Genomic DNA, 16969 nt, shown 5'->3' with positions numbered 1-16969 from the left:
GTAAAATCTGTGGGTGTTAACTTCACTCTGCATGCAAGAGGATCAAAAATGTTTGCTGCATCTAGGAAAATTGCTGAGTACTGTCAAAACAAACGGTGTGATAATTAGAAGATTTTGTCAAATATTGAGATTCTCAGCAGACAGCGGAGAAGGTGGCATTTCTAAACTATGTACCCCGTTTGGGAAGAAACAAAAGAAAGCGGTGCATCAGAATAGTTTGGATTTAAACAACGTGGGCAAAATGTCAGCAGCAATTAACAGACACCGCAGCTGACAAAGAGAGAGGTAACCTGCTGTTCAACGGCCTTTAGTCGATGCTTGGCTTTTGTTCTTGTTGTCTTTTCTTGATAAATCCATGGCAAATTCAGAGGAAGAAGAACTTTTAGGAAAAAAAAACAGGAGTTGTTATAATCATGGTTATAGTGGCAATAGAAACTGGTTTGAACTGCAGATACAAGGAATACACGTTTAAAAACAAGTTACCAAAACTCAATTATGAGAAAGCTGAAAAGTGATGATTTTGCTTCCAGAAGTTCAGCACATAACAGGTTTCATAGTCAAGGCGTCTTTATTGCAAAAGCTTTTGGGTGGCTATTGGAGAAAAAAAGAAGACTTTCCCCCCTAATTATTAAACAAAACACATAGCTTCTTCTACCCTCTGCATTTTAATACAATATGTTTATTAGGCAGTGCATGTGTATAGTGCTCAGACTCATGCACGAGATAACATGGTCTGCACTTGTACACCCAGCAGTCTAGTAGAAGTGACACAATTTAATTACATATCTTTAGAGGTTCAAGTCAGTCAGGAAATTTTATGTTGTTAATCTCTCTCTCACTCACTCACTCACACACACACACACACACACACACACACACACACACACACACACACACACACACACACACCTCCCTTTTTGCCCAGCACAGAAAGAGCTCCAGCACATTTGTTAATTAAGTAATGAATATAAAACTATTAATACATTCAATAGACCATTAAATGACCACCAGTTGGTAATTCAAGCGTAATTCTCTGACCTTAAAACACCAACATGTAGATAATTAAACTACATATACAATCCTCCGAAAGGACCACAAAAAAACCCCAGAGTGCCACTAAATTTATTAAGCATCTTTAAATGAATTTTGATGGCACCATAATGGTGGTAGAAAAGGCTAATTGGGGTAGAAATGCCTTAGTTAAATTGTGCAGGTGGCAGAAAAAGAAAGGTCTTAGCTAAAATAGAAGGAAGAAGCAAACTGTCGCTTCTTCCAGTCTTATCACACCAATGATTTACAGCAGCTCGCACTTGCATCACTGCCAGAACATTATGATGAGGGTTGTTCGGTAGTTATATAATAACATGTTATGGATTCAGTGAGAGGGAAAAAAAGAAGACAGAGAGAAATGCATCTTTGTTTTTAATGTTTGAAACATTAGCGCAGTCGAAGTGACACAAGACATTGCTGTAACTGCTCGGGTTCTGCAAACTCTTCTTTATTTGTCAAAATATCTTCTCTTAATACTTTTGGCTGCTCCCTTATTTCCCCAAGGGGTAACTACAGTAGATGGATCAGTATGTTTGAATTTTTTTTACACTGGATACCCTTCCTGATGCAACCTTCCTATTTCTCTGAGATTGGGACTAGCCCGAGAAGTGCGCTAGCTTGTGGCCCCCTGAGTCTGGATCTGTCTCCTCCCACTCTCAAACAGGAGATTTTTTATGTATAAGGAGAATGTGTTAACCACTACACCATGGAGTCACAAACTTTTCTTTTTCTTTTTTTTTTTTTTTTTTTTGTGAAGATATTAAGTAAAGACTCTTGATCTGGAGTGGGGACTGCTGGGTGAGAGTTAACCAGAAATAAACATGGCATATTTTGCTGTATAACCTGAGGTCTGAAATCCATCATCACTGTCATTGTCACCCCCACCCCTAAGGGAACAACAGCTATTGTCCTTACACCACTGTTTTGTTTTGTTTTTTCAGTTTATCTACAAACCTGCAGTCTACAGGAAGCCACATAATTTGCCACATAATGTCAGGTTTTCACATAGAGTGGGTGGAATAACTTAATGCTGTCAAGTCCTGATATCACACAGATACTTCTGATCCTATAATCTCTGAAAAGCAAGAAACTAAATGAAGAAGTGAGATATCCTGATATCCCTGGCATTATAGAATGATGGAAAGAAGAAAGGGAAGGTGTTTCATTACCACAGGGTGCTCTTGGCAAGGTTGCTTATTCTCAGTGGTTTATATCAACTTTTAAAAAAGAAGATTATTTGAATCCCCTGGAATAGTATTCTCTGTTTGAAACAGAAGTTTCACCCAGGATCCAGCTGGCAGTTTAGCAGAAATGGTATAGCAGCAAAGAGATACTATTTGAGGTTAATTGGGCCATAGTGGCAAGTGGTCAACTCAGATTAATTCAACAGGGAAATAGTGTGTTACTTTTGCTCTGCTGCAGGATCAGTATGAGCAAAACTAGGCACAGCATGAAAGTCAGCATGCTGCCCTGCAAATGTCATTTTCTGAAATCTGTGTAACAAAGTATCAGATATTGTAGAAACTTGTATTTAGAAGCAATCTGTGGGATACGAGCACATATCAGGCAACAGCTTTATAATATTCTGCTTCATTACTCAATGGGATTGCAGTTATGTGATCAGAAAACAAAAAAATAACCATCATGATTCCTAAAGTGTTGTGTTGTTTTACATAGCCCTGTAAATAAATGTGTTTGTGTCTGTTTTTATTTCCTGTTATGGATCTGTGTATGGTTATATATCATGAGCATTATTGGAAAACTCTATTATATCAGTTTATACTCCACTGTCGGAGATAAACTGGAGCTCAAGTGTTATATAAAGATCCTTTTAATACCTTATGTCTGTGTAAGTGTGAGAAGGAGGTTTCCTAAAGAAGGTGTGTATTTATTTGCGTTTGTGGAGTGAAGTTGAAGCTTTACCTGCATTGAGTAAAAAGTCAATAGTGTTTCAAAATTGAAGCATGAATATATTTAAATTTTTTCCTCCTTTTGCTCTTGAATTTTAATTCCAAGTACACATTCAAAGCAGCTACAAGTATGAATGTCCTTGCATACTAGAGCCATTCTTTCATGTTTTATTTTTGAGTGACAGTAACTGAACTGTTTTTGACTCAGTCTGTCAATTTTGTTCTTTAGTTATTACTGTCTCTATAGAAGTGATGCATATGTTTGGTGAAGACAAACATGAAAGACTGGTCCGGTCAAACATTCAGGTATGTGTCAGGAGTTAGGAATTTACAGGGGGAAAAAAATTTAAACTTCTATCTTACTGCCTGTTTTCCAAGAACAACATTAACTATTTTTCCGTATTTGAGCTGAAATCAGAAAGACAAATGTGGAAAAAAGGCAAAAGCAAATGCATTTCTGAGTTGCAAATGTTTTGGAGCTGGTTACATCCCTGGACACCATCCAACATCAGCTTCAGGTGAACTGATTCTGTCTGGTAAGCAGCACAGGGGGGCTGACAGATTATTTCATTAAAACTGTTCAGCTGCAGTAGAAGTAAAAACTTGCCACTTGTTTGTTTCCAAAAACACAGCAAAGCAGCATGGTGGAAAACCCCAAGGAGCCCTGAATGCAGTCTGTTTATAAAACAGCACTGAGTCTGCTGTGTGTCAATATTTCCAAAATGTATGTGGATGTTTTCTGAATTAATTAATAAGCAAGTTGTTCAAAATCTCTGCAAAAATCTCTGAATGGGCAACAGGTGCACTGGAAGAAAAGCTCCAAAGAACAAATATAATTCCAACACACTCTCTCACTTACTGCTGATACGTGTATTTAAAAAGGTACCGTACAAAGACCGTGTCCATATATTCACACACCCAATCAAGCCATACTGGTTGATTAATACATTTATACACCATTAATCAGACGAAAACATCAGTTTAACAATGCTAATCATAAATACACATAGCCTTTTTTCTGCATAGGTCAAAGGTAGCAACAAACAATATAAACCCAATGGCAATCCCACATTGACTAAATCTATTAGCTGTAAGCAATGTGAGCAGGAGGTATATTCAACCACTTTGTGTTTTAATTAATAAAAACTGGCTGTTTTTCTGTGCAACATGATCCCTATTTACATATTTATTTTAAATTAAAGCAGCAAGTTAATGATTAAGTAAGGGAAAATATACTATATGCACATATAGATACTAAATGTGACCTTTTAGTTCTGTGTGCAGTTTAAGAGTTAGAAAATGCATATACTCAATATTAAGCTTCTGCCTCATTCTGTTTATGAGGAATTTCACCTTCACCTCCATGCACCTAGCTGCTATTTAGTTTTATGTATTACGGTTTGAGTACACTTTTATCATTAAAATCCTTTATAAAACTAACTTTTTCACTTTCGTGCTTCACTCTTTTGTAGACTCTGTGCCTTGAAGCAGCAGCTCTATGTTGCTACATAACTCAGCTCTGAATATCTCCCCTTCCAACCATTTCACACCCTTTCTGTTGCTTAGACTGTGCTTCAGAGGACACCGATACAACACACAGCTGCTACAAATGGATCCCAAACTTCATGAAAAAGGCAGGGATGCATCTGCACAAGGCTGGAGACGCAAACAGAATAGTAATATATTACATTGATATTTTTGCTTTAGAAATCTATCCACTCCTACATATTTAAACAAACTTTGACCATGACACTGAAAGAGACAAATATCTTTGCATTCCACCCCACATCCAGTTTTTTATTGTAGCGACACTGAGGAAACGTGATCTAATGTTCAGGTGTGCGTACAAAAAACACTCGACATGTAGAGAATTCCACTCAACCTTGATTAGTCATTTTGCTTAAAGTAGAAGTTAAATTTGTAACGCACAACAGGAAACTTACTTTATGGCTTTAGAAGCAGCTGAGAACAGCTTTAAAGTCAAAGTGCTGGCTCTAAGAGATCTGAGCCACCATACACATTAATTCGGGCCCAGAATAGATTAAGTTTCAGTTTATTTGGTTCATTTTTGGGTAACAAGAAAATTGCTACAGCTTGTTTGTCATCCAGATCTGGCAAATGGAAGGGGGCTATGGCTGCATTATTCCACACAGTATGTGGTGTGTGCTGCCTAGGATGGGGTGGTGAAAAGAAAGAGCACAAAAATATAACCCAGATTTAAGCAGCACACAAAATAATTTCATGAAATTAACTTTGTGAGTCACCATGGCTGCAACAAGTCTTTCCCACCCATCTTCATCACTTTTTAATTTCCTCTAACTCTTTTTTCCTCGCCTAAATGTTCCACATATTATATAAAATATTTTTCGCAAGTTGCTTAGTGTCAAACTTTTAGGGCAGATTTGCAAGATATTATGAAGCTACACGTCATCATGGGCTCAAGTTTCAATAGGCTCAACCTTTTGCACGCACTTATAATGAAACCCACGTTGAAATGTTCCCCTGCCTGAAATATTTGGGATGTTCCTTTAAAAGATAAACGTATATAGAATTATGATCTTGTGCATGACGTCAGAGGGTTGATTAAATATTTATACCTGGTAGTCTAAGTGCATATATCTTCACAACTTCATTATGAAAGGGAGAGGCATCACAATCCCCACGAAGGCAAGCAGAACGCTCGCGCTACAAAGAGTTTCAGAGACACCGAGGACGCCTTGGACTTTTTCTTCTCTCACACAATTGACACAAGAGAAAAAGAGAAGGAGGGTAATGATGGGCGTCGAATTCCTTCGGTATACGTTTCGAGACAGTGCCATCAGTAATTGATCCAAATGACTCTCTTCAAACTACTTAAGAACAAGTTGTTTAAAGGAGTGACCCATTTTTTCTCTCTCTGCTGTGATCATATTCGGCTGAGCAGCCTATGAAAAGAAATAACACGACTTGTGCGCAGCTGATGCCTCCAAGAAACCACCCCTATCCTCATATGCCAGCCTGTCTGACTTTGGAACCCACATTACTACCGGACTCCGACCGCAGACCAACAGAGGAGGCAAGCTCCATGGAAAATCATGCAGGACTTTGAACCCATGGAGACATGGCACATAGGTTCCTTTCATCTGCGAACAGATTCAGCGCCAGATTCGCCTTCATATTCACCGTGTCACTGTCTTGCACCTATTTATGCTATAATATCATTTTTTGTCGCGGCACAATCATGACAAATCAGGGCTACGAGGGGAAACGGTGTCCGCCAGGCAAGAACGCAGGAGGGAAGAAACTTCTTGGAAAATTGGACCACTGCGCTTTGCTGAAAGCCAGGTCCACACTGGATGAGTCTGCTGCCCAGCGAGGAGCAAGCGATCTCCGCGAACAAAGTAAAGCCCCCTCTTCTGACAGTCACTGGACTGACGCGAAGTTGAAAAACATGAGTGTTGCGCAAAAATATGGGAACAAGAAGCTGCCCAACGCGCTAATAGTCGGTGTAAAGAAAGGAGGAACCAGGGCGGTGTTGGAGTTCATCCGGATACATCCAGATGTGCGCGCACTTGGAACAGAGCCGCACTTTTTCGACAGAAACTATGACAGAGGATTAGATTGGTACAGGTGAGAAAAACGAAGCAAACACTGAAAACTAATTGTTCTTTCACTAAGATAAGCACGTTTACATTGTTGTCATCGATATGGCTAAATATCGCACATCTTTCATTTTGTCTTTATGACTTGGTTTATGATACGGGAGCTCTTCCAGGTCCATTAAAGTGGATTTCTGGAAAGCAAAATTGCGTAATTAAAGCACTTATCATTTACTCTCTGTTAAATAAGCTAAAATTTATTTGAATGAGCTTAGTTGATGGGACTACAACACACACAAACACATACACATGTTGGGTATTACAAACACAGCTTCTAAGAACATACACTGGCTCTACTTTTTTACAAGGTGTAATGTTGTGTTTTTTCAGCCATGCACATGTTAGCTGTCACAGCTCCATGGTGCTGAGCAGACAGCGCCATGAGGCTGATGTAGACTGATGCAGTTCACACACATACACACACATCACAGTCAACACCACAGTTGACAAAGGCAGCCCGCAGCTCCTTTCAAACAGGCTGCACCAGAGCACAGAATGTTCTTGCATTGGCAGGTGAAAGGACCCACAAGCACAACAAGCCCAGGGCTCATCTCTGCCTACAGGTGTGTTGTGTTCACTAGATTCCCATCTGCATGGCCTTTTATAAGTCTGACACGACACCTTTCTGACTTGTTTTTAACCCACAGAGCATTTCCAAATCTTAAACTCTAAGAAACAAATTGATTATATAGCAGAAAGTAAAAAGTATCCTCAAAACCAAAAGCACACTAATTGCCATGAAAGCGTGAAGTCTGCAAGTGTTTCCCCAAAACAGCTTGATGGTTGTTGTCTCACATCACATCACACTGTTGAAGCTCATCTTCCCAAAAACGTACCTACTATGGCATCAGCACTGTGCATGCCATTGCTTGCAAAACAGGGAGGAAGTCTGTTCTCAGGCTGCACTGCAGGAATGAACACCACGGACTGCAGCAAATTATCATGTATATGAGTATCTGTCCATCACGGCTCAGTTCATGTTTTCTCAGATGTCTTCAGACATGCAGTTTGAGACATTTTTTGGCTTTTAGCAGCAAGATTAAAGCACATTCAGAAAATCTGCATGCTAAAGTTTTGGACAATAAAATCTCTTGTTTAACTTGAATTTGAGCTGCTAAAAGCTGTAAGATTGATTGATTGGCAGCTAATTCTTAAAATAACTCATGTTAACATCTTTTAACTTGAAATTTTCACATCTCTGGAATTAACTTGTAATTTTAATGCTACTACAACTACTATTACTACTACACCAACATTTTTATTTTTTATTTTTTACAGTACATCCAATTTACTATTAGGTCATCATTTCACACCAGATTTTTTTCCCTTCCTAAAATTAAAGTTGTGTATAAAGTTGCAAAATAAAAAAATATAGCCCTTACCAAAAATGATTTTTGATGAAAATATTCATCATCTGTGGATTCCACATAGAATATGTTGGAACTCCATATTTATAATACATGTGTTTTTCTTGAATACTGTATGAACAAATTGTACTGATGCAAACATAAGAGAACCGCCAACACACCCACATACACACACATACACACACCTACACACACACACACACACACACACACGCGCGCGCACAATGATGGCCTAAAGACTTCTAATACAATGGAATTATCACAAAAGCAGATTCCTACTGATGCAAAGAGAACTGAAAATCATTTTCATCCCAATCTAGTGAACCAGGGGCTAATATTAAAAAACTTATCACAGAAAGACATAAAAGGTAACACAGAAACCCCCAGCAATGTTAAAATAGTAAAACTTTAATTTTTAACAATATTTTCACGTTACTAAAGACTTTACCACTTTTTGAGATTGATCTTATTTTTGCTTTCATTTGTTATGAACCTTATATTGTGACTTAATTGTGTTTGCATGCTCAATAAGGAACTTAATTTTGAAACAGTGGGGTCGAACTTTCTAACCAGTTTCTTTATGGACATGGAGTCTTTATTGTTATGTGTTTTGCAAATCAAATTGATTTAGAAACAATGCATTCACAAACAAAGGAGCAAAATCTTGGAAGCAGTTAAACAGCATGAGGTGATAAGATGGCAAAACACTTCAGCAAGCACCCAGTAAACTTTCAGAAAGGCCCAGAGGATTGCATCTTTTCATTGCTGAAACTGGTGGCTAATTTATGAAAACACTTGCACACAACACAGTGTAGACATAATGCAACTGAGCCAGTCGCACATAGTATATTCATACACAGACCTTACAATAACGAGCATCCACACAGCAACAACAACAATACAATTACAGAAGAACCAAACATCTGAATTTCAATACAAAACAATCACGCTTCTGACCCTCTGCTAGTCCATTGCTTACTACAGCAACCTCCCATTGTCTAAATATGGCATTTAATACAGCTTAATGATACACAACAGTAACTGTTCACATCATTAGTACGCAAACTGCCATACTAGAAGTTCTGCTTCTGAGTCACTGAGTCACTCCAAATTTACACATAAATAAACCGAGGTCTCTCAGTGATATGAAGCACTTGTAGAAAAATTACAAAGCTAAAATGTTGCACACTTGTGGCAAACTGACAGTTCATATACACGAGATAACAACTTAATTAATTGAAACTTTGTGTCCAAGGTACTGTTTAAGGCTAAAACAACTATTATTCAACTGGATTTTACTGAGTTACTGAGGGATGTTCATTGTGTAAGACTGGCCCTCGGTGATTATGTGTCACAATGTTTAGGTTTTTGGCAGCACATCAAATTTCATTTAATTGTGTCATTTCTCTCCAAAGGCAAAGAAGATAATGCATTTATATAGGCTGTATGCATTTTCCTTGAAAAGAACAGAGCGCTCTCCAGTAACACAACGTATCAACTGGCATATTTGTTTATCACTGTGTGTCAAAAACAGCTGTTTTTTTTAATTATAGTAAACAATACATTATAATTAATTTGTAATTATCATAAACAATAAAACAATCTGGTCCCAACTAATCAAAATGTTACACCAGACGTTCACAACATCTAGTAAAATTTTGCAAGCGATCACAGGTTGTACTGAGTCATCGTATCTCCGGCTTTAGCCAGGACGTTAAACAAAATAAACTCTGCACAAGTTTAAACTGACTTTTGTTCGTTAAGCAATAAATACAATACAAAACATCTGCGTGTTTAATACCTGCAATGATTAATTCAACAAGCAAACTAATTTGCAATAATAAAAAAAACTGAGGTGAGATGTAATTAAATATCCATAAAATAAAATTTTAAGAGTAGTGTTTATAAATCCACAGTAATAATAAAAGCACTCAAATTCAGAGTAGACAATGAGACAAACTGAAAATGCCACAGCTTGTGGTATCCCCTTTATTCAAGAGCAAGCTGCCCACTCTAGCCTATCCAAGTGAATATTAATAAGTCATTGCAGTTTAATTTAAATATATATTAATATATTGGACAGTTTTATTGAATAGATCATACCTCATTTGATTTTTTTATAATAAAAATATATATAATAATAATAATCAGTTGCTTTAATAAGTAGCTCAATTCTTATAGTCATGAATTAGTTTGGGATTTTGCACTTTGGTGAAAATTATTTTAAAAATACATTTTATGATGTCATTCTTGGCGTTAGGACATTTCACAGCCATTTTCACTGTTTGCTTAGAAATCAAATGATTCACTCAAAAAATATTAAATTTTGATGAAAAAAATTTAAGTGTCAGACATGTTTGAAATGAAAAGCGAAAATAAACCATCATTAATATTTGAGAAGTTGTAAATGAACATATTTTACCCACATTAGTCATGTGGCTCTCCATTGCTAATTTAAAGTAAAGGATTTTGAAAGCTATTGCTTGACTTTCCATTACAAATGTTCTCTATTTGGGCAAGAGTACTGAGCCTCGTATACGTTACACCAGTGTTTCCCAATCACTGTGTGCTGCAAGAAATGATCAGGTGTGCCGTGGAAGATTATCTGCTTCCACCTGATTAGTACTCTAAGCAATTGGCGTGAGTAACGGGCAGAATGATTACTTTCTCTTCCACTGGAGGGCAGTACAACTACCTGCTCTAATTAAATGGGTTACCAACTGCCAGTAAAACAGAAGAAGATGAAGAAGAAATTACACGCTGTGAGATGCAACAGGCAATAGATTAGTATTTGAAAAGAAAAAGTAGTCAATCTGACCTGGGTCCTGGAGAAAATTCCGACCCAGATGAAGGCCCTAGCATGAGTAGTGGTCAGAAGAAAGGAAAAAAGGGTATACTGGGGACAAGCTGAACCAGTTCCACTATACCAGATATGCAGGGAAAAATTATGCTTTTTGTTTGGTGGTGTGCCGTGTGATTTTTCTAACGTGAAAGATGTGCCGTTGGTTACACCCACACACCGTACATGGTCTGCCAATGAGTTGCTGTGGTTCCTAAACACTTCCACTTTGCAGTAACGCTGCTTACAGTTGATTGTAGACTAGCTAAAAAGGGAAGACAAAGTGACTTGTAATCATGACTCCCTATTATGGTACTCAAATTCACTGATCTCCTTAGAACCACCACTCTATTTTTTGTTGTATTTACTTATTTATGTATTTATTTTTACAAATGTTTACAAAGGCAGACTGCAGAACTTGTTGAATGTTTTTATCTGTGGCAAATAGGACTGAAAAACACCTGAATTTAAAGATTAAGAAATACAGATACAGCCATTCAAAATAGCCAGAGGTCAGCTGGCAGCTAGGAGTCACCCCTCCTTCCCTTGGGAGGGATCTACATTTCACTATATGTCATTTCTCTTTCTTAAACGTTGACTTGAATCGTTCGCTATAGATGATTTTCTCAGTATTATTGTATGGTTTTTACCTTCTATAAGAAAGTGCATTGAAGCCACTGTTCTGATTTGGTGATGTATATAAAAAAACTAAATTGAATTTCACATTATTTTGATAGCTTTCGTTGTAACCCACCCAATAATACAAAAAGTTATGTTTTGAAAATAATAAGTTTTATTAAATAATAAAACTTTCCAGTCAGTTTGCCTATTTATACATTTTATACTGCAAACCACTAAAACTATTTCCTGGAAAATGAAATACAGAAAAATATTATTCTTGCATACAAGCTTCCTCGTAGATCCCAAGCCAGATGTGGAGGTCATTTCTGAGACTGGTAAACTTAATTTTCCATTTAGCTTATTGTTTGCTGGGTTATTACTTCTTCAGACCTCTGTTATGATTAGGAGCATTTTTTTCTGTTAGGTTGCAAATGATTATTTTGATGTATTCTTTCTTTTTTCTTTTAAGGTTTCTTAAAACCTTAAATTGTACAAAAGTCTTCAGTGACCCATAATTTCTCTATATTTTGCATATAGAGAGGAGCGACTTTCACCTAGTTTCTTTTTTACTTGCTCTCCAGACTTTATGAATGTATTTCAAAGCTGTTCTTTGGACAGTTCCTACTTTATAAGTCATTTTCAGTCCTGTACCTTAGAGGGTGGTGTCTTTCCAAGCTCTACTTTTACTTGCAACCACAAAAATGAAAGTGTATTAGACCAGTGTTAACTTGACATATGTGTGTGGGTGTGTAACTCTTGTCAGCTGTTTGGACTTTGGGGTTTTGTGGGAGCTGTCTTTGGAATTGTGGGACAACACTGACCAAACAGAAGCGACCTCATGGTGCATTCCTGTTTGCTTGTCTGCAGAAGGCTCTTATTCACATCATTAACAGGTGAAATGAAGCTCAGCAGATGAAATGAGAAACGCAAAAATCCCTCATTTGAGCTTGTAATAAAATTCAAATTCAAAATACAAAGAAGATCATTGTTTTCATAACAGTCATAATACTTTCTGTCAAAGATTCCTGGAATACCATTTACATGTGTTAAAATCAGGGGTTGGAGAGCTGTTTGAATGTAATGTGTGATGAAGGAATCCACTGAGATGCTAATGACAGTCTGCGCTCTCTTACCTGTGTGTAAAAGTTAGTTTTGGCCTTAAAATTCACTCAGTGATTTATCAGAGATGTGCAGAACTTGGAAGGCGAGTTAAAAACAAAAACAGGCGGTTAAGATAACACAATCCACTCTTTAAGACAAACTGTTAATAATATAATAATATTCTCTGGGGGCAGAGAGCGCTGTTTGCTTAGTCGCTCATTAAGACCAGGTTGATCGCTAATAACTGTTATTGCTCTCCTACCTTTCAGCACATGAAGATTTCACTTAAAACTAACTAGCTAAAAAAATAATTAATGACTGCAGGTTGGACACTTATTGGCAGGACATGTACCCATTGTCGCATTTGGAGTGTCTCTTTCACAGCGCAAAATGTTTGGAGTAGAGTATTAAACTAAATCACCAAAGTGATATGTTAAGAAACAGACAACTTGACTATGCAGGCAGGACTGTGACCACTAATGTGGGACTCGTAAGCAGAGTGCCAGAGTTTTGTGGTTCTCTCCTACAGCAGCATTTCACTGACCTTATTAATCTATCGAAATGTTTAGAACAAAGCGCCACATCTTTCTGCCAGAAATACACACATGTGCTACATATTATTGCGCAAGTAGTGCTCGTGTAGCAAGCCTGTAAATGAATGTGCCTCAGTTTTTCCAGAATACTGCTTAGGGGCGTTACTACTCATGTCGTCCTCGTCATTACAGTCAGGTTTCCCATTATGGTCAGGTTTCCATCATGGTCCTGTCAGGGACCGTAATGTACCTGTACCTGTACCTGACCGTAATGTAACATGATAGCATCACACAGTTGCGGTTGGACTCATCTATGATGTGAGTAGGGCTGCCACAAACGATTATTTTGATAGTCGACTAGTCAGATCATCATCCATTGGACGTAAAACTACAGCTTATTGCACCAGCAGCATCTGCTCTTATATAACTATCATTAGCTTACAGCTTTAAGTGTTTAAGGTCTGTGCTAACTAAAAATAAAGACAAGATGATAGTTTATTAAATTTTAATGAAATTTGCAGATTGTTTCGGTGAAGTTTAATAAACTCCTTGCTATCTAAAATATAACAGGACACCGGAGTAAATTCTCGAGCATCTCACACTTCTGATAATCAGCTGTCTGCTTGATGTTTATTCAGTTGTGTAGAAACTATAACTTTAATCTCAGCCAAACCGATTCACTCAGGAACAAATAAAATACTGAAAAAAGCCAAACAATAACATTTTTAAGTTATCTAAGTGACTTATATATCATGTTTAACCTGAGTAGCGAAAGACGGCGGTGAGTTTGAAAACGATTTGCTGGGAGTCCGGTGCTCTCACGGCGCTAGTGAGCCTAGCCCCCGGCTAGCTATCGAGCTAGTGGGTAACAGACGTCTCCGAAAACGTCGGAGCGCTTTTGAAAATATGTGGTGTCTTGATAAACTGAGCAGATATTTGAGGTTTACACAGCTACATTCTCGCCTGAAAATATGTTAAACGTTTATTGTGTGACCCAGAAAGAATAATAAGAGTAACATTAAAACTAACTAGCTGCCGCCATTGTTGGAAACTGAGCTGGGCTGCGCTATGAATTCTGGGACACAGCTTCTTCTTCTTCGGGGTTTAACGGCAGCTGGCATCCTTGTACATGCAGTGCTGCCATCTTCTGTTTCAGTCCGTTATTACACTCTTAAATCCTACTACTCATTCCTGCGTCTTTTGTGATCTTACAAAGCTTCAAACGACGCGTCGACTATTAAATCAGTCATCGACGATTTTGATAGTCGACGTAATCGTGACTAGTCGACTAATCGTGGCAGCCCTAGATGTGAGTAATCCGTTCTGCCATATCCTAAAAGATCTCAACCAAGTATTGATCTGGTGATCTGGAGTGCTGTGAACTCACTGCCATGTTAAAGAAACCGGTTTGAGATGATTTGAGCTTTGTGACAAAGATGCTTCTGGTAGCAGTCATCAGAAGATAAATACACGGTAATCATGAACTGATGGACATGCTCAGCAACAACACTGAGGTATGCTGTGGCGTTTAAACCACTTATTTTTTTAATACCAAATAAAAACAAAAAACTTGGTTTGATATTGGTACAGATCAGCTGTTATGTGTTGAGTGTTATCCTTCCTTCCAAAGGTTGCAGCAGAAATTGACACTAATCAGACGGGGCAACATTTTTCCTTTTATTTTCCAGTTTTGGTGAGCCAGTGCAAATTTTAGTCTCAGTTTCCTGTTTTTTGGTGTGATCCCCATCTTCATAACATTGTTCTAACAAGTGGCTATTTGATTTATTGTCGCCATCCTCTCAGCCTAAAGTAATCTGGCCAGGCTCTGACCTTTGGCATCAACAAGTTATTTTCACCCAGATAACTGCTGCTTACTAGATATTTTCTGTTTTTCAGACCAGTCTCTGTAAACCCTAGAGATCGTTGTATGAGAAAAATCCCAGTAGATCATTTTCTGAAATACTCAGCCCATCTGGCATCAACAACTCTGCCATGTTCAAAGTCACTTGAACCTTTCTTCCAAATTCTGATTCTTGGTTTGAATTTCAGTTGGTAATTTTGACGATGTCTACATGTCTAAAGACGTTGAGTTGCTGCTTTTAATTGGATGATTAGCTATTTGCATTAATAAGCAGTTGTACAAATTAGCAAAGAGGTGTACCTAGTAAAATAGCCAGTACATGTATATGTAAAAATGCCTTTAAAATTGGGAACATCCTTTTTTGAAGATCCTTCAAAAGAAAATCATAGCTCGTTTTCTTTTGTTTCTTCTATTTACATTCATTCTCAGCAGCTTATAACTGAGAAACAGTCAAAAACATAGAACATGTGAGACGAAATTAACTCCCCTAAGTTTCAGTAGAGTGGCCAGTTGTTTTGCACAGTCTGTCTTGTTACATTAAGCGTGTGACAGACCATTTAGGCTCAGAAGAAAAATGGTTCAGTGTTCATTACTGTGCTTCCTGAACAGAACACACACATGGCCTCATTTATTTTGTGTGAGGGTACTCGCATAACCATACAGGACCTGATGAAACAGACATTTCTCTGCCACCAATTTCCTCACACGTTTCTCACCACTTTCTCCATTCTCGCAGAATCATAAAGATCAAACAAAAAAACCTTGCCATACACCATCAAGACTTAAAAGGGCATCTCAGCTCTATTGATTTCACAGGAGTCAGAAGCACTTCCAGTTGCTTCTCTGAAAAGTGTTGAAATTGTACAAGAGGCTGCATCTACAAATATTCTCCTGGTCCACATTAATTGGCTCGGGGAGGCAGGGAACTCTGGAACAGTATCATCAGAAAGGTTGATGAGGACAGAAAGTTAGATGGTTCTCATTTAACACAGAAAACTACGCATTATAGACTGAGGGATGGTCAAGTCTAACTCTGCATTATTAATAAGCTGTCTTTATTGTAGCGCAGCTCAGAGACATGCAGTGGTTATCATTAATTACCAAACTACTTTTTTTGCGTAGACAGCCTGAACCAAGAGAGTGCACTTTTATCCTTATAGAAAAGTTCAGGATATAATCTGATCACGCATAAACTCAGCATAGATCAAGGTATTGTGCTGAAAAATCACATTTTCCACCACAACTTTATTAATTATTGATTAGTAACGAGTAAATCAGTTCAACCTGCAGCAAGATGCATAAAACTATGTGAAGATTCACTAGTTAGAATCAGATGTGTGTTATTTGTGTCATCAGTTTTATAAAATAATAATAATTTTTATAATATCAGCTGTTGTGAAATTTTACACAAGTGCCCAAAGATGATTTTCACTCCTGTCTTTAGTCGGAAATGCCTGCAGAAACTCCTATACTATTTGCAAATAACTATATAATTTGTTGCACAGTTACTGCAATTAAAACAGGCTGCTTCCCTGACAGACGAAAACTACTGAAGGATAAAAAAAAAATAATGGAGGATATCAGTTCTCTAAGTTTTGAGCGAAGGATGCTGGCAGAGGTAAAGAAAATGATGGGGGGGGGGCATGGTCTTAGACATCCAAGGTCCACACATTCTTCATTTTTCAATATTCCTAGTTCATGAGGAAACTGGAAGAATTAAAAGCATATTTTTTGTGCACATACTTCAGTCATACATCAAGCCCCAGACCGGTTAGCTTTTGGTCCAGACAGAAATATCTGTTACCATGACATTTTCTGCAGATTCAGTCCCAGATAATGTATTGTAACTTTAGTTAAACCCCGGCTTTCCTGTAAGATAGACTGTTGTGAAATTCATTCACATGATCCTCAAGAAGAATTCTAATAACTTCCTTTGGCTATCTTTGTGGCAGAAGCTTCCAGAATGTATCACTACAAACGAAATTTAACATAACTAGAAAGAGTCTAGGATTTCTTGGAAATATCACCACATTTGTTAAGAAACAAAAG

The 16969-nt window shown here is 37.7% G+C and overlaps 1 protein-coding gene across 1 annotated transcript in view; it reads left to right on the top strand.

Annotated features, from left to right (window-relative positions):
- Positions 1–5601: 5601 nt before the first annotated feature.
- Positions 5602–16969, top strand: part of hs3st2 (heparan sulfate (glucosamine) 3-O-sulfotransferase 2) — a 34798-nt gene continuing 23430 nt past the window's right edge. Inside the window, exon 1 of the mRNA XM_086289657.1 lies at positions 5602–6569. Within this exon, the coding sequence (XP_086145783.1) occupies positions 6061–6569 (509 nt within the window). The 5' untranslated portion in view covers positions 5602–6060. The remainder of the gene's footprint in view (positions 6570–16969) is intronic.

This window comes from Aulonocara sp. 'chitande type north' Nkhata Bay, linkage group LG4 (genome assembly GCF_057382095.1).
Source record: "Aulonocara sp. 'chitande type north' Nkhata Bay isolate Kocher_YH1m ecotype deep benthic linkage group LG4, A_spYH_male_GT1.1, whole genome shotgun sequence".
NCBI lineage: Eukaryota > Metazoa > Chordata > Actinopteri > Cichliformes > Cichlidae > Aulonocara > Aulonocara sp. 'chitande type north' Nkhata Bay.
The sequence above is the reverse complement of the archived record's forward strand: the minus strand, read 5'-3'. Positions and strand labels throughout refer to the sequence as shown.